This window comes from Phacochoerus africanus, chromosome X (assembly GCF_016906955.1).
Source record: "Phacochoerus africanus isolate WHEZ1 chromosome X, ROS_Pafr_v1, whole genome shotgun sequence".
Taxonomy (NCBI): Eukaryota; Metazoa; Chordata; class Mammalia; order Artiodactyla; family Suidae; genus Phacochoerus; species Phacochoerus africanus.
In genome coordinates this window covers 115,292,129-115,310,536 of record NC_062560.1, presented here as the reverse complement: position 1 = coordinate 115,310,536, position 18,408 = coordinate 115,292,129, and the positions used below count along the sequence as shown (strand labels likewise).

At 45.2% G+C, this 18,408-nt stretch overlaps 1 protein-coding gene across 3 annotated transcripts in view; it reads right to left on the bottom strand.

Moving 5' to 3' along the window:
- SLC9A6 (solute carrier family 9 member A6) overlaps positions 1 to 5,850 on the bottom strand; it is a 56,970-nt gene extending 51,120 nt beyond the window's left edge. Inside the window, exons 1-2 of one of the 3 annotated variants that reach the window (XM_047764421.1) lie at positions 5,812 to 5,850; positions 5,451 to 5,675 (exon numbers count right to left, since the gene is read on the bottom strand). In XM_047764421.1, coding sequence (XP_047620377.1) covers positions 5,451 to 5,619 — 169 coding nt within the window. In that variant the 5' untranslated portion in view covers positions 5,620 to 5,675; positions 5,812 to 5,850. Of the gene's footprint in view, positions 1 to 5,450 lie in introns of all 3 variants that reach the window. The other 2 variants (XM_047764420.1, XM_047764422.1) reach the window with 2 other exon arrangements.
- Positions 5,851 to 18,408: the final 12,558 nt, after the last annotated feature.

Below are 18,408 nucleotides of genomic sequence, written 5' to 3'. Positions count from 1 at the left end.
CAGAGAACAGATGTGAAGGGGGTATAAATTTATTTAAATTTTAAAAAATAAACAAAAGATACACTCTGAAAAATCTCACTTCTGAAAAACAAAATTAAAAAGTGATGACTTGGGGAGTTCCCGTTGTGGCTCAGCAGGTTAAGGACCCAACTACTATCCATGAGGCTGCAGGCTCAATCCCTGACCTTGCTCAGTGGGTCAAGGATCCGGCGTTGCCATGAGCTGTGGTGTAGGTGGCAGGTGCGGATCAGATCCCACATTGCTGTGGCTGTGTTGTAGGCTGGCAGCTGCATCTCTGATTCGACCCCTAGCCTGGGAACCTCCATATGCCACAGGTGCAGCCTTAAAAAGCCAAAAAAAAAAAAAAAAAAGTGATGACTGGGTATCAACTGTGTTTGATAAACATAACCCAGGAGAGAAAAAGTTAGATCCACAGTCATTCTGTGTATGTGATATACACACAGCTCCTTACTATCCAACAAGACCTCCTAATTGAGAGGCTCAGTAGTACTAAGTCATCCCCTTATGTTTACGTGTAAAAATCACAGTTAAGCTACTACAAATGGTAATAATAACAGCATAAATTCTTTCCATATCCCCAAGCCTGACTGTGGAAGGAAGAGTGCCCACTGGTGACCACACTCCATCCTGACGCTGAAAGGCCACTGGGTGCCCTGAGCAGGGCTCAGCCCTTGGACAAATTTGAAACACGCACCTTGGCAGTTCAAACATCTGCAAGGAGAATAATCACTTAGGCTGGGGGAAGAAATGAAGATTCTTGACCACAGCATCAGCTGAAAAATTGGAATGTCTTTGAATAAAGTTGACAGGTCAAGTTAACTTGGGTTCTGTGGGAGTTCCCGTCGTGGCACAGTGGTTAACGAATCCGACTAGGAACCATGAGGTTGCGGGTTCGGTCCCTGCCCTTGCTCAGTGGGTGTTGCCGTGACCTCTGGTGTAGGTTGCAGACGCGGCTCGGATCCTGCGTTGCTGTGGCTCTGGCGTAGGCTGGCAGCTACAGCTCCGATTCGACCCCTAGTCTGGGAACCTCCATATGCCGCAGGAGCGGCCCAAGAAATAGCAAAAAGACAAAAAAAAAAGTGTATATACGTATATATGTGTGTATTTTTTATATAAGTATATATAGGTGAATGTGGGTGTGTACATATATAACATTTATCTACTTCTTGAAGAATGCTATTAGATTGTCTTAAAAGCTAATTCAACTATTATAAATCTCTCAGTCATTATTTTCTCATTTATAAAATGGGGGTAGGTGACTTGCCCAACATTATTTGGCATCGAGTGACAAAACCAGAACTGAAATCTGGGTTTTCTATTCCAAAGCCTCTATAACTTTCTGGTTACTTCCTTGCTCTCACGTCACCACTAACCTGTTCTCTGGTGGTTTAGGTCTCCATTCTCTCACAGCCATTCCTCACAACTCACCTCCAAAACCCCTATAACTTTTATTTTTTTTAGGGCTGCACCTGCAGCATCTGAAGTTCCCAGGCTAGGGGTCAAATCCGAGCTGCAGCTGACAGCCTACACCACAGCCACGGCAATGCAGAATCCGAGCCGTGTCTGCGAACTACACCACAGCTCACGGCAACACTGGATCCTTAACCCACTGAGCGAGGCCAGGGATTGAACCTGCATCCTCATGGATACTAGTCGGACTTGTTACTGCTGAGCCACAATGGGAACTCCCCCAAAACCCCTATAACTTTAAGTGTTAACTTCCTTCATATCTGATCTCATGCAAGTCAATACAGTGGACTACATGAGAAAAAGCACAAGTCTGGAAGTCAGATAGAGGTGTGAATTCTGGCTCCATCAAGTTCTAGTCTGTGATCCCAGGAAAGATAACCTCTCAATGAACCTCATTAGTGATGATAGTTCTACCCTGTTTTGTCTTCAAAGATAAGTTTTATCTCTTTAACATAAGCCACTACTTAAGGGGCTAACAGAATGTGGCTCCTGAAGCAGACTGACTGTATTTGAATCCTGCCTTAATACTTACAAGTTATGACTTCAGGCAGGTCACTTACCCTCTCTGTGCCCCATTTCCTCATCTGTAAAAAGGGAACGATAGTGGCTCCTATCTCACAGGGTCTTCATGAGATTTAAGTGAGCTGATATTTGTGAAGCGCCTAGCAGTGTCTAAAGATCCTGGTGCTCAATAAACACCACCTATTCGGGCACCAGACTGTAAGTGCTTTGAGGGCAGGGATGATGACTCACTCACATCGGTGTTTCCCATGGTATCTCACCCATCAAAGACACTTAATAAATATTTATTGATGAGTCACATTAGTTAAAGCTGGGACTGTGGATGCTATAGTTTAAGGCATAATAAATACTGCTTCCCTGTCTTTAGCCTTTCACACTATCCGTAAGAACACTGCAGTGAGTGATCACTTTTCAGACTTACTAACAGTGACTCACTTTTAAGCTTCTTAAGTAAGCTAGCCCAATGAACAGAACGCTTGGGTGCTTCGACATTGTGTTTGTAACTGGAGCAATTAGGCTATTATTACAATCTAGAAACTGACCACATTGGCAATTTAATCTCTCTCTTTTTTAACTCTTGCTTCTCAAAAAAATAAAGGAGAAGCTTATTCTGAGTAGCATTTTTCCAGGATTTAGGTAACTCAATCATCAGTGGGCTGAATTTTGGAGGTCTAGACATTTTCATCTGGAAGTCAAGCTGAAAAATAAAGTCCTTAAAATAATATATTAACATAATAGCAATAATGGTACAAGAGCTGTAAGAAAAGATAAATGACAGGTGGTAATTAGAAAATGTCCGTTTCTGTAGCATTGACAATACTTTGACCCAACCTCATCTATTCTCAAACTGGACTTGGGAGTTAGTCAGGAGACTGTGCATCCGCAGCCCCCATCACCCATACTGAGAAAATGGGACAGGCTCAAGAATGCCAAGTCGTGGGAAATCAACCCGATTTGACTCCCAGATAACACTCTTTCACTTTATATTCCACAAAAGATAGCCTTGTTTTTCCTTCACAAAATACTGACACTAAGGCACGCCATCACTTTTCATTAACTTAGAAACATCAGGGAATGCAAATCAGTTATCCCAATTTTCTCCCCTAGCCCAAGACTTAGAGAAGGTTAATGATATCAACTACCAAAGAGCAAATAGCTTCAGGGCAATTCTAAGTCCCTATTTGATTTTTCAAAAATATGACGTCTGCCTCTAAACTTAAAGATTGAGCAATTAAACAAACTATTCTGAGCCTAACCTGAGAAAATGCAGTTACAGCAATAATAAGTATCACAGCACTCATTTAATGAGCACTTACTTAGGGGTCAAGTACTAAGCTAAAACATTTCTCCCTCACAACAAAGCTACTATCATTGTCCTTAATTTATAGCTGACAGTGTAAGAGGGTAAGGGACTTACCTAAGATCACACAGAGCTACTGGCACAGTGGGACAGGAACCCAGGCCTGACTCTAAAGCAGGGGTTGAAAATCACGGTGGTGGCCTGTTTTTGTAGGGCGCAAGAACTAAGAATGGCTTTTACCTTTTTAAAGGTTTGTAAAAAGAAAAAAAAAAAAGCAAAGAAAAAAACGCAACACATTTTCACAGCACATAGATTGATGTGATCCAAAAGCCAACAATAATTACTCTCTGGCCCTTTACAGAAAAAATGTGCAGACCTCTGGTCTACAGCCTTATATCTTTAACCACTTCATCATACTATCTCTCTGGACAGGAAAGAGGTTTCTGCGATCAGTTCCTTATTTTCACACCATAATAATCACTTGGCATTTAATGGCATTTAAGATGCCCTTATTTTCTTTATATAACCTGTCTACCGAAGAAGGATAAGTTCCTTGAAGGCAGGAATCATATATTTCTTCACATTTTCTGTGCATAACATAGCAGGCTGAGTAGCAAATGTTTGTGGAGGACAGTAAATAAATCACACAGTTATACAGAGAAATTATACAGAGATGTATAGCTTATCTGGCCAATTTAGCTTAAGGAATGCTGTATAGAAAATGCAAAAAAACATGAAATATGAAAACCACCCAATACATCTAAAAACTAAGAATCTTAGGAAGCATACATACTTAGAATTTCATTACCCCACAAATGAAAAATAAGCTGGAGTTCATGCATTTTCCTGATGCACACAACAACTTTCCCCTGCTATGCTACCCTTGAGCTGCACATTCCAGAAGTCTGTATTTACTGGAAAGGGGTGGGGGTGGGGGGGCGCATGGAGAAATGCCTTTCTGTGCCAAGGCTTCTCCCACCTATCTGCAAGTCTGGACACAAAGCTGAACAATCTCATCCCTTTAAGCCTGTTCCAAATGAAGATAATCTTCACTCACGCACTGCCCAGAAAGGATTGTTTGCCCTCATCTCTCCAGCCATGTATGGCCTCGCGGTCATCTTAGATTAAGACAGTCAGCAATATTCATCTTTTCCTCCCATGAAGCCCCAGCACAGGCCAAAATGCCTCGGAGTCCATGACTTGATTTGCCTTTCTCTCCTCATGACCAAAAAATAAAGATAAATAAGAAACATCAAAAAGAAAGCACACTAGGTCACAAGAATTGAAGCCCTTTACTCAATGATCTGTCCATAACCTATGCCATCAGCGAGTCACCCATAATACTGCATATGCATGGTGTTCCTATTTACTGTTTGGCTGAACTGTCCTGCTCATGCCATAGTACAACATGCTGCTGGAAGATCTTTACCTATTCTTCACCAGGGCACGGCCTGAATGATCAGGTTCAACCATCTGTATCCATATCAGATATTGCAAGCATAGTACAATAAATCAGGACGTCATTTCAAAAGCCCTAAGCCTTCCTCAGCTTCTTTCGTGTTCAGGTTTTTACTTGGGCAACAGTCTACTTTGCATTCTCAGCCTCCAAAGGACAGGGCGTAGCAAGCAAGAGCTGGGTGATGGGGAAAGGTGGACTCTGGCTTCAGAAGAACGCCAGATTCAGAGCAGCAGACAGACTACTGCAGCCTCAACGGCCCTTAAGCAAACTGACACCCCCGGAGAAATGGATCGCTAGGCTGGCTTCCCCTCCCCCAGTCCCCAGCCCAATCCGAGACACCGCACCCACTCCCTTCCATCCTCAGGCAGAGGCGGGGGGCGGAGGGGGGTGCGGAAGAAAAAAGGGGGTGGGGTCGGAGGAAAAAAGGTGTGGACTGGCAGAGGAAAGGGGGGCGCGGGGGTGAAAACGGGGGTGAGGCTGAGAAAGGAGGGGCGTAGCAGAAAAAGGGGGCGAGGAAGACGAACCGGGGGGTGGGGGTGGGAAGAGGCGACGGGGAAAATGGAAGGACTTGGAAGGGGAGCCGAACGCAGGCCGAGCAGGGCCGGGAGCGGAGGTGAGGCAGCCGGCGGGCAGAGAAAGGGGGAGCGCCAGCGGGGGGCACGGGGTTGAGGCACTTGCCGTAAATCATAGCCAGGCCGGTTTCGTGCAGGAAGCGGGCCCGGCGGTGCTTGAAGAGCCATATCGTGAGAATGGTGAGCGTGAGCAGCAGGATGAAGATGAGCAGGTTGGCGCTGTCCTGCCGGTGGCTCTCCTCGGCTTGCTTCTCTGACACGATCTCCTCGTCCATGGCTCTCGCCGCTCCCCCAGCGCCGTCCGAAGCCCCGGCCCAGCCGAAGACGCCCACTGCGAGGAGCAACCAGAGCGGCCGCGTGAGCCCACGGGCCCGGGGGCCGGCGTCGCCGACGCCGCGGCGGAGCGGCGCCCGCAGCCAGCCGCGCCGAGCCATGACTCTCCCCCCACCCCCCGCCCCGCTCCTCACCCGCAGCCGCCCGCGGTCGGACCACGCCCCGAGGGCTCACGGGAAAGGGGCGGGGCCTCAGGGAAGCCGTCGGAGCGCGCGCCTCCGCCGCCTCCGCCGCCGCCACCGCCCTTAAAGGGGACGCGGGCCCCATCCTTTTGGCCTTTCGTCCCCCCCGCCGCACCAGCTCCCCCCAGGCCCCGCTGCGCCGCAACGCAAGACCGTCGAATCCAGTACAGTGCCTTCTGGAAACGAAGCCTGGGCTCAGCGTAATCAAAGCAGAGGCAGACTGTGCTCTGTCTACTTTGATCCTATTCTTAGTGCTCGCAGGGGAATCGATCTTTCATAACCCATCTGAATATTGTCCCCCAGTGTCTCTTAACAGGATGAGACGTTGTCCTCTTGGGAGGGGCCTACATCTCCATCTCTAATTTAAATCGGATTCTCCTTGTTCTGTCCTCGTTCGGAAAAAAACAGCAGCACTGTAGTAGTTCATAAATAATTGACTTAAAGGCAAGGATTATGTGTATGTATGTTCAGTTGTCTTTACACGTAAACGTTTACCTGATGTAAGTTATCTCTTAGAGATAAACTCCTCCATCTCACAAAGATTTGATCGATTTGTGCTCAAATTTACCCATTCTCCAAATACTCCCCTCCCTCCCCAAGAAGAAATCTTTTGTGAAGTGGAGGGTTTCTCCTCTTGCTCCTCATCTTTTTTTTCTAATTTTTATTATGATTGATTTAGCATTCTGTCAATTTCTGTTGTACAGCAAAGTGACCCAAACATACATATATATATATATATTCTTTTTCTCACATTATCTTCCATCATGTTCCATTACAAGTGATTATGTGCTATATAGCAGGATCTCATTGCCCATCTACTACAAATGCAAGAGTTTTCATCTACTAACCCCAGATTCCCAATCCATCCCACTCCCTCCCCCTGCCCCCTGGCAAACAGGAGTCTGTCCTACATGTCCATGGTCTTTTGCTTTGTAGATAAATCATTTGTGCCATATTTTAGGCTCCACATATAAGTGATATCATATGGTGTGTCTTTCTCTTTCTGACTTTACTCAGTATGAAAGTCTAGTTCCATCCATGGTGCTGCAAAGGGCATTATTTTGTCCTTTTTTATGGCTGAGTAGTATTCCATTGTATATATGTACTACATCTTCCTAATCTGTTCATCTGTCCATGGGCATGTAGGTTGTTTCCATGTCTCTGCTTTTGTGAATAGTGCAGCAATGAACATACAGGTGCATGTATCTTTTTCAATGAAAGTTTTGTCTGGATATATGCCCAAGAGTGGGATTGCTGGGTCACGTGGTAGTTCTATATTTAGTTTTCTGAGGTATTTCCGTACTGTTTTCCACACTGGTTGTACTAAGTCACATTCCCACCAACAGTGCAGGAGGGTTCCCTTTTCTCCACATCCTCTCCAGCATTTGTCATTTGTAGACTTATTAATGATGGCCACTCTAACTGGTGTCAGGTGGTACCTCATTGTAGTTTTGATTTGCATGTCTCTAATAATTAGTGATGTTGAGCATTTTTCATGTGCCTGCTGGCCATCTGTATGTCTTCTTTGGTGAAATGTCTAGTTAAGCAGATTTCTCTAGCTCAGAAGTCACCTTTGACACCATCTCTCATTTGTCTTCCTCAAAGAATATTTTCCCTGTTCTCAAGCCTCCCTACCTCTTGAACCAGAATTTTCACCTCTTTGAGAACAGTGGGTTCCTATTTTCTCTGTTCTTAGATCATTCAGTCTTTGTGGGCTTTTTGTTTTCTCCGGACTCTCCCTAGAATGTTTTATTTCTCCCTCCGCAGAAATGAACTCCAGATCCCAAGCCTTGAGCTGCCACCCTCCCTTCAGGCCTCTGCCTGGTGGCTACTGAGCACATCCTGTTGAGGTTCCCACCAATCTCATTTTTAAATGAGCTCATTTCATCCCACCAACACATTTTTCCCTCTATTTTTTCATACCATCAATGACACTAGGTATCAGTCCAATTCCTATCATTCTGCCCAGAAGTCATGATTCTCAAACGTTTTCATCTCATGGCCATATATCCTCTTTGCTAAGACACACCACATCCAGGCGGCTCCTAGCTGTCCCAGTGTGGATTCACTCCTGCTCAGCGGTTCATTAAATTCTGTGAGGATGCTGAGCTTAAAAAATAGAAAGTGCTGGAATGGTGTTCAACTCTTGAGTTCTGTCCCCCTGCCGGGTCAGGAGCTGTCCTAGTGACTGTGGGCCCATTCTCTGCTCTCAGTATCTGGGTGGGCCTGTGCCTTCCCAAGAAACCTTGTGGCCACCTGTCCCCTCTACCCTCTCTCCAGCCTAATCATACTGCCCTGTTCCCATAGGGCTGTGTGGGGAGAGGCAAGGAGCACAGTGATGAGCCTTCCCAGTCTCCATACTGCCCCCTCCCCAGAGTTGTCTCTGTCACCCCAGAAGACCTAGAAATGCCTATTCCGGCTTTTTTAGGCCTAACCACCAAATCCGAGGCTGTTTCGCCCCTACACAAAACCATTGTTCATTCTCCTAGTGTTTGGAACTCAAAAAATCCCGAGTCACAGATGGCTTTCCTGGCCACAGTTAGCAAATGTCTTCAAGCTTCAGACTCTACCTCTGTTTACAGCCCCAGCAACTTCGGCCGCCCCCCGCCCCCTCTCCAGCAATGCCTTTAGAGCAGAGTTCCGGGGGGGATCTTGAGACAGCAAGATTCATCAAGCAGGTTCATCAAGCCTCCATCAAGCAGGCCAAGTCCCATGAGTCTTTGCTCCCCGTAGAATATACTTTTCTCTCAACCCAGCACTCTCTTGGGTGACTCTCATCCTCCAGTTTCTCTTCTCACTCCTGCTTCCCCTGCCAGTCCTGTCTGGTGCTTTCTGGAAGGCCCTCCCTTATGAACAAATTACCCAACCCTCAACCCTCTCAGTTGCTGCAGTGAGGCCCCCTCCATTCTCCTTTTCCTGGTACCCAAATCTCGACCAGGATATCACATGCTCTGAAGCTATTTACTCCTCCCCCCCACTGTCCTAGGCGCCCGCGTGTGTGTGTGTGTGTGTGTGTGTACACACACACACACCCCTCTTGCCCTGTATCACTCCCCATTGTGGTTCCAAGCTCCTTACTGCTCCACCCTCGGACTTCCTGGTCACTCTCACACACTCACGGGGAACTTGGGTATCTGGTTCACAGCGTCCTTCCCCCCGCCCCCGCCAGCTTCCCCACCTCAGGCCGCCTGCGCTGCTCCTACAGGGAGGTCACAGGGATTTTGAGCAGCGCCTCCTTTTTTTCCTGGGGAAATCAAGATCCTCAGAAAATAGCCCTCGCTGTCTCACGCTGCAGTCTCCTCCGATATGCCATCAGTGGCTACCAGCTCCTCCTGCCCTCCGGCCTCGGGGCAAGGGCGTCCCCCGCCCTCGGGACACTCGGGCCTCCACTTATACCCTCGGCTCTCCCCCATCTCCTTCCCGCCTCTTCCAGGAGCGGCCCCAACCGTCTGCTGCCTCCACCGTCTCTCGCTTTCTGGTCTCTAAAACCACTTTGGGTCGCTCACAACCCCTCCTCCTCACTCCGCGCCTGGAGACCCAGCTTCGCAAGACTCCCTCCTGCCGGCTCTGCCTCCAGTGAGCGAGTCAGCCGGCCGCACCCGGCCTGCTGCCTGCTTTGCAGGGCCTGCAACTAAGGATGCTTTTGACATTTTCAGCGGTTGAGAAACAAAACCGAAAGAAGACGATTGTCTTTTTTTTTTTTTTTAATCGTACTTCATTTTACGGTGCTCCCAGATACTGCATTTTTTGAAATTTTTTTATTAAAGTATAGATGAGTTGCAATGTGCCAATTTCTGCCGTGAAGAGAGGCTTGCTTCGTGACACGGGAAAACCCTGTGCCGTTCACGCTGCAACATCCACCAGTAAAAGGGCCTGGATACGGCCCTGCCCATTTGTTTACCGATTGTCTGTGGCGGTTTTGGCACCTCCAGGCAGAGTCGAGTGGTCGCAAAGGAGACTGCACAGCCTTGCAAAGCCTGCAGGCTGTACTGCCTGGGCCTTTGCAGGGAAGGTTTGCCACCTCTGCCTCGACCTCTGTCAATCATTCTTCTCCACTTCTCCCGGAGAGGGCTCTTTGGGAATGTATCTCAGGCCTGCTGCCAAGCCTCCAAGGAGCCCATGGCCCTCAGCTCTGGCTCCTGAGCTTGGGACCAGACGCTCCTCAGGTCCTGTCTCCAGGCAGCTTCTTCACTCCCTGTCCTGCCCTTCTCCCCCAACTACACTGTGCTTCAGCCTTTCTGAACTCCTTGTCGTTGCCTGAACGCTCCTCGAGCGCTCATGTGTCTCTGCGCCCTGTCACGTGCTCCCTCTGTTTGAATAGATCTGCAGCCCATTCCTCATCTAACTAGCTTCTTATCTGTCAACACCCAGTTTAAAGGTCACCAAGCTTTCTGGGAAGTCCTCAGGCTGAGTTAGGGGCTCCCTGTAAGGTTTCCACAGCCCAGCCCACTCTCACCCCAGGCAAATCTTTCTTTTAGCCCTCCAGGTTGTGAGTAGATTGAAGGCAAGAACCAGATGTTACTTAGTTCTATACTGATAGCATCTAGCCCAAGGCCTAGCCAAAAGAGGTTCTCAATAAAACACATCCGAAGCTCGGCTTGGTGGTAACAAACCCAGCAAGAATCCATGAGGACTCGAGCTGGATCCCTGGCCTCACTCAGTGCGTTAAGGATCCGGCGTTGCTGTGAGCTGTGCTGTAGGTCACAGATGCGGCTCAGATCCCAAGTTGCTGTGGCGTAGGCTGGCAGCTGCAGCTCCAATTTGACCCCTAGCCTGGGAACTTCCATATGCCTCAGGTGCAGCCCTAAAAAGACCAAAAAACAAAACAAAACAAAAAAAAAACATATCTGAGGCTCAGGGAGATCTCTTATGTTTGAAAATGACATTAATTCTCCTAGGTTCATAGATTCAGTCCAAGGATAAACAGAAAGAGGACATTACAGTACCGGGTACATAGTACGTGCCCAGGAATGACTTGATAATTGAAAAGCGTACATAAGAAGTCCAGAGTTTACTGCAGTCCTTGGTTCTTTGGAGGTGTGTGATAAACATGGAATTAATTTATGTGTCATGGGAAAGGCTGAACAGCTAAGTTGAGGCCATATTGTGGAAGGTCTTAATGCCACAGAAAATTTTAACTCATTCATTTCCTTGATCAAAACCTCTCCAATATTGGAGTTCCCGCTGTGGCACAGTGGGTTAAGAATCCAACTTCAGAGGCTCAGATCGCTGAGGAGGCTCAGATTCAATCCCTGGCCAGGCATAGTGGGTTAAAAGATCCAGCGTGGAGTTCCCGTCATGGCGCAGTGGTTAACGAATCCGACTAGGAACCATGAGGTTGCGGGTTCGGTGCCTGCCCTTGCTCAGTGGGTTAACGATCCGGCGTTGCCGTGAGCTGTGGTGTAGGCTGCAGACGCGGCTCGGATCCCGCGTTGCTGTGGCCCTGGCGTAGGCCGGTGGCTACAGCTCCGATTCAACCCCTAGCCTGGGAACCTCCATATGCCGCGGGAGCAGCCCAAGAAATAGCAAAAAGACAAAAAAAAAAAAAAAAATCCAGCGTTGCCACAGATTTGGTGTAGCTTGCAGCTGCGGCTCAGATTCAATCCATGGCCTGGGAACGGGTATGGCCATAAAAAAAAAATCCTACTGTTCAGCACAGGGAAATGTGACCAATCTCTTGGTGATGGAAGATAATATGATAAAAAGACTGTATATATATGTATGACTAAGTCACTATGCCTCACTGCAGAAATTGACCCAACCCTGTAAATCAACTATACTCTAATAAAAATAAATAAATCCAGCAAAGCTATACACTTGTTGGTATAATATGCTTAATTGGCAATAAATAATGTTGGCTCTTTATTTCCAAAAAAACCTCTCCAATATTAATTTGGCAGCAGAAAAGGGGATGAAAGAAACACAGAAAGATGGGCAATAAGAGAGGCCAGTAAAGAAATTGAAAAGTAGTCTTGCTGAAAACCAATGAGGCGTTCATTTGTCAGATGCGGTAGGAATGGAAACTGGGGGCTGGATGCAAAGGCCAATGCAGAGGTAGGATTAACCTATTTTGGCAACCCACTGGGTGGGTGGATGGGATGTGCTTGAGGAAGAAGGATTGAAAGATGACTTCAAGGTTTTGAACCTGGATAGTGGGAAAGCACATGATTTTTTTTTTTTTTTTTTTTTTTACATTTTTACAGCCGCACCTGAGGCATTTGGAGGTTCCCGGGCTAAGAGCTACAGCTGGCAGCCTATGCCAGAGCCACAGCTATGCCAGATCTGAGCCACATCTTTGACCTACACTGCAGCTCATGGCAATGCCGGATCCTTAACCCACTAAGCAAGGCCAGGGATTGAACCCACATCTTGTCATTTTTTATTTTTTGTCTTTTTTGTTTGTTTGTTTTTTTAGGGCTGCAGCTACAGCGTATGGAGGTTCCCAGGCTAGGAGTCGAATGGGAGCTGTAGCCGCCGGCCTATGCCAGAGCCACAGCGATGCCAGATCCGAGCCACGTCTGTGACCTACACCACAGCTCATGGCAACACCATATTGTCAACCTACTGAGAGGCCAGGGATCGAACCCGCAATCTCATGGTTCCTAGTCAGAATCGTTTCCGCTGTGCCACGACGGGAATTCCTGAACCCACATCTTCATGGATACTAGTTGGGTTTGTTACCACTCAGCCACGATGGGAATTTCAGCACAGAACTTCTAATTGCATTAAAATTGGAGTCAGAAAATAGAGCTTAGCTCTAGACAGGTTGGATTAAGGGACTGGTGGGATAGCCAAGGGGAGGTATCAAAATGGGCGGTTAAAAGCTTGGGTCTGGAGTTCAGGAGTGAAGTCAGGACCGGCGATGAACTTGGGCGCTATCTGAACAATATAGAAGCTATAGGACTCATGTGTTCTCCAACAAAAAGGGGGTAGAAAGAGAGCCAATCCTGGGGCAGTAGTAGAGGGAATGCTTATATTCACAGAGTAGAAGAAGGAATAGGTCACACCCAGCAGTTAGATCCCATATAATTATGCTGGAGTTTTCAGGTTATTTCCTGAACCCAGCCCAATGTGCTAAAAAATATACTAAGGCTTTGGGTATCATTTTCAATGTCATGGCTATTTGAAATGCATGATCATATTAACCTCAGACAGGTAACCTAGGATACTTTGTGCAGAGGCGTTAATGAAATCCCACGGGAAATATCAGTGGATCTGGAAACAGGCCAGAGAATAGCAATTAAAATGATCAAAAGGGAGAAGCAACTAATGTTTTAGGGAAGACTAAAGGAATAAAGAACCTCTTCAGTCTGGAAAAATAGCTAGAAGTGTCAGCAACAGCAGCAAGAACAGTCATAATAATGGCTAACATTTATTGAGTGCTTCCTCTGTGTGAGATTTCTTTTCTTTTTTTTTTTTTTTTTGTCGTTTTAGGCATATGGACGTTCCTAGGCTAGGGGTCAAATTGAAACCGTAGCCACCAGCATACACTACAGCCACAGTCACGCCAAATCCAAGCCTCATCTACAACCTATGCCGCAGCTTGCAGCAATGCCGATTCCTTAACCCACTGAGCAAGGCCAAGGATCAAACCTGAATCCTTATGGATACTAGTTGGGTTCTTAACCTGCTGAGCCACAATGGGAACTCCTGTGTGAGATTATTTTAAACAACTTGTACGCATCATCTCACTCAATCCTGACAACAATATTATCAGTTAAGTACTATTATTACTCCCACTTTACAGGTGAGGAAAATGATGCGCAGTGAAGTAAAGTAACTTGTCCAATCTCCCAAAGGTAGTAAAGGAGAAGCCAGGATTAAAGCAATCTGGGAGTTCTCTCGTGGCATAGCGGGTTAAGGATCTGGCATTGTCACTGTAATAGCTTGGATCACTGCTGTGGCATGAGTTTGATCCCTGGCCCAGGAACTTCCACATGCCATGGGCACACTCAAAAAAAAGAGAGAAACAAAAAAAACTCAACAACAACAAAAACTCAAAACCTCAATCTGATTCTAGAGCTTGTGGCCAAGATGGTAGAGTAGGAAGACCCCTGAGCTCATTTCCTCCTAAAGACGCACCAAAATTGCAGCTATTTATGGGGCAACTATTGATAAGAAAGACCAGGACACTAGCAGAAAAGATCTTCTACAACTGAAGATACAATGAACCACAACGAGACAGGTAGAAGGGACAGATATGCAGTAGAGTCGAGACCCATGCCCCAGGGTGGACAAGCCACAAACAGAAGGATAATTACAACTGCAGAGGTCCTCCCTGAGGAGCAATGGGTCTGAGCCCCACATCAGACTCCCCAGCCTGGGCGCCCGGCCCTGGGAAGACAAGGCCCAGGAATGCTTGGCTTTGAAGGCTGGCAGCCTTACTTTGGAGAGAGCCAGAGGGCTGCGGGAAATAGAGCATATATTTCTGGTGCGATGCTGGGATGCACAGGACATCTCCTACAAAAGGCCACTTATCCAAGGTCAGGAATGTAACCGACCTCCCAGGTACATAAAAATGAGAAAATTAGGGAGTTCCTGTCTTGTCTCAGTGGTTAATGAATCCGACTAGGAACCACGAGGTTGCAGGTTCGGTCCCTGCCCTTGCTCAGTGGGTTAAGGATACAACATTGCCATGAGCTGTGGTGTAGGTTGCAGACATGGCTCGGATCTGGTGTTGTCATGGCTGTGGTGTAGGCTGGCAGCTACAGCTCCAATTAGACCCCTAGCCTGGGAACCTCCATATGCCATGGGAGCGGCCCTAGAGATGGCAAAAAGACAAAAGAAAAAATTAGCAAATAAGGCAAAATGAGGTGACAAAGAAACATGTTCCAACTGAAGTAACAAAATAAAACCCTGAAGAACTAAGTGAAGTGGAGCTAAGCAATCTACCTGATAAAGAGTTCAAGGTAATAATTGTAAAGATATTCAAAAAACTTGGGAGAAGATTAGATGAACACAGTGAGAAGTTAGAAATTTTTAACAGTTATAAAATATAAAGAAGAACCAACAGAGGTGAAGAATATGACAAATGAAATGAAAAATACACTAGAAGGAATCAACAGTAAATTAGCTGATACTGAGGAACAGATCAGTGACCTGGAAAAAAGAGTAGTGGAAATCACTGAGGTTCAAAAGAAAAAATTAAAAAGAATGAAAAGAAGTGAGGACAGATTAAGAGACCTCTGGACCAATATCAAAATACTAATATTTGCATTAAAGGGGTCCCAGAAGGAGAAGAGAGATGGGGAGGGTGCTGCAAACATACTTGAAGATGCAATAGCTGAAAACTTCCCTGACCTGAAAAAGGAAACAGACCTCCAGGTCCAGAAAGCATGGAGAGTCCCAAACATGACCAACACAAAGAGGACCACACCAAGATACCCTGTAATTTGAATGGCAAAAAATATGATAAAGAGAGAATATTAAAAGCAGCAAGAGAAAAGCAACAGGATACATACAGGGGAACTCCCATAAGGTTATCATCTAGTTTTTTTTTTCTTTTCTTTTTTTCTTTATTTTAATTTTATTTTTTCTTCCAATTTCATTGAGATATAATCAACAAACAGCACTATTTAAGTTTAAGGCATACATCATAATGATTTGACTGACATACATCATGAAATGACTATCGCATAAGTTCAGTGAACGTCCATCATCTCATAAACATACAAAATTAAATAGGAAAATGTTATTCCTTGTGATGAGAACTCTTAGGATTTATTCTCTCTCTTTTCCCCACCCCCTTTTTTGGCCATACCCACAGCATACAGATGTTCCCAGGCCAGGGATTAAATCCAAGCCACAGCTGCAACCTACAGCCACAGCTGCAACAATGCCAGATCCTTAACCCACTGCACCACAGCAGGAACTCCTCTTGACAATGTTCATACATAACATACAGCAGTGTTAATTATGTTTATCAAGTTGTACATTACATCCCTAAAATGCTTATTCATCTTATAACTAGAAATTTGTAACTTTTGCAAAATCCTCAATAAGCCAGACTATTTATTGGTTATTAATACAAAGATTTTCACTCAAAAAATCACAAATCCATGTGGCAATGTGGTGCTTAATTAGATTTCCCCGACATTAGTGATGTTATAGGTTGGTAACGTTGCTTCAGTTTCACACCAGGGGTATAAGACCCCATCTCTGAATTCTCCCTGCTCCTCCCTTCACCCCCTCAGTTCTCTCTTTCACAGAACACCCACCTTCCCTGAGAGAGTCCCTGTTTCCCTGGTCATGCACAAACAAGTACCCCTTGGAAGAGTTTGGCAAAAATCATGATAAAGAGAGAATATTAAAAGCAGCAAGAGGAGTTCCCGTCGTGGCGCAGTGGTTAACGAATCCGACTAGGAACCATGAGGTTGCCGGTTTGATCCCTGCCCTTGCTCAGTGGGTTAAGGATCCGGCGTTGCCGTGAGCTGTGGTATAGGTTGCAGACGCGGCTTGGATCCCGTGTTGCTGTGGCTCTGGTGTAGGCCGGTGGCTACAGCTCCGATTCAAACCCTAACCTGGGAACCTCCATATGCCGCGGGAGCGGCCCAAGAAATAGCAACAACAACAACAAAAGACAAAAAGACAAAAAAAAAAAAAAAGCAGCAAGAGAAAAGCAACAAGTTATATACAGAGAAACTCCCATAAGATTATCATCCAGTTTTTTAAATTTTTTTTCTTCTTGAGTAGTCTTAATTGTAATCAATTGTTATTTCCTCAATACATTATTTTTTTTCTACTGTACAGCATGGTGACCCAGTTACACATACATGTATATATTCTTTTTTTCTCACCTTATCATGCTCCATCATAAGTGACTAGGCTTAGTTCCCAGTGCTACACAGCAGGATCTCATTGCTAATCCATTCCAAAGGCAATAGTCCGCATCTATTAACCCCAAGCTCCCAATCCACCCCACTCCCTCCCCCTCCCCCTTGGCAACCACAGGTCTATTCTCCAAGTCCATGATTTTCTTTTCTGTGGAAAGGTTCATTTGTGCTGTATATTAGATTCCAAATATAAGTGATATCATATGATATTTGTCTTTCTCTTTCTAACTTACTTCACTCAGGATGAGAGCAGTTCCATCCATGTTGCTGCAGATGGCATTATTTTGTTCTCTTTTATGGCTGAGTAGTATTCCCTTGTGTATATATACCACATCTTCCTAATCCAATCATCTGTCGATGGACATTTGGGTTGTTTCCATGTCTTGGCTATTGTGTTCATTCATGCTGCAATGAACATGTGGAGGCATGTGTCTTTTTTAAGGAAAGTTTTGTCTGGATATGTGCCCAAGAGTGGGGTTGCTGGGTCATACGGTAGTTCTATGTATAGTTTTCTAAGGTACCTCCATACTGTTCTCCATGGTGGTTGTACCAGCTTACATTCCCACCAACAGTGCAAGAAGGTTCCCTTTTCTCCACATCCCCTCCAGCATTTATTATTTGTGGACTTATTAATGATGGCTATTCTGACTGGTGTGAGGTGATATCTCATGGTAGTTTTGATTTGCATTTCTCTAATAATCAGGGATGTTGAGCATTTTTTCATGTGCTTGTTGGCCATCTGTTATCATCTAGTTTTTCAGCAGAAACTCTGCAGGCCGGAAGGGAGAGGTACAATATATTTAAAGTGATGAAAGGGAAAAACCTACAACCAAGAATATTCTACCTGGCAAGGCTTTCATTCAGATTTGCTGGTGAGATCAAAAGTTTTATAGACAAGCAAAAGCTAGCAGTTCAGCACCACTAAAGCAGCTTTACAACAAATACTAAAGGAACTTCTCTAGGTGAAAATGAAAAGGCTAGAACTAGAAACCTGAAAATTATGAAAGGAAAAATCTAATTGGTAAAAGCAAATATACACTAACAGTAGTAATTCAACCAAGTATAATGCCAGTAGGATGGCTGAAAGACAAAAGCAGTGAAATCACCTACACTTGCAATAAGTATTTAAGGGATACACAAATCAAAAAGATGTAAAATATGATGTCAAAACAGTAAATGTGGGGGGAAGGGAGTAAAAATTCAGGGTTGTTAAAATGTCTTTGAACATAAGAGGTCAGACACTTAAAATAATCACATATATAGATTAAGAGATACAAACTTGCAGTTACAAAATAAATGAGTCATGGGTATGAAATGTACAGTGTGGGGAATATAGTCAATAATGATATAATTTCTTTGAATGGTAATATATCATAACTAGACTTATTGTGGTGATCATTTTGAAATGTATAGAAATATCGAATCACTATGTTGTGCACCAGGAACTAACATAGCGTTGTAGGTCAGTTATACTTTAAAAACAAACGAACAAGCTCGTAGAAAAAGATCAGATTTGTGGTCACCAGAGGCAGGGATTAGCAGGAGGGGGAATTGGATGGAGGCAGACAAAAGGTACAGAGTTCCAGTTATACGATGTGCTAGGGATGTAATGTGCAACGAAACAAATATAATAACCCTGCTGTATGTTATATACAAAAATTGTTGAGAGCACCCTAAGATGTTCTCATCATGAGAAAAACTTTTTTTCTATTTTTTA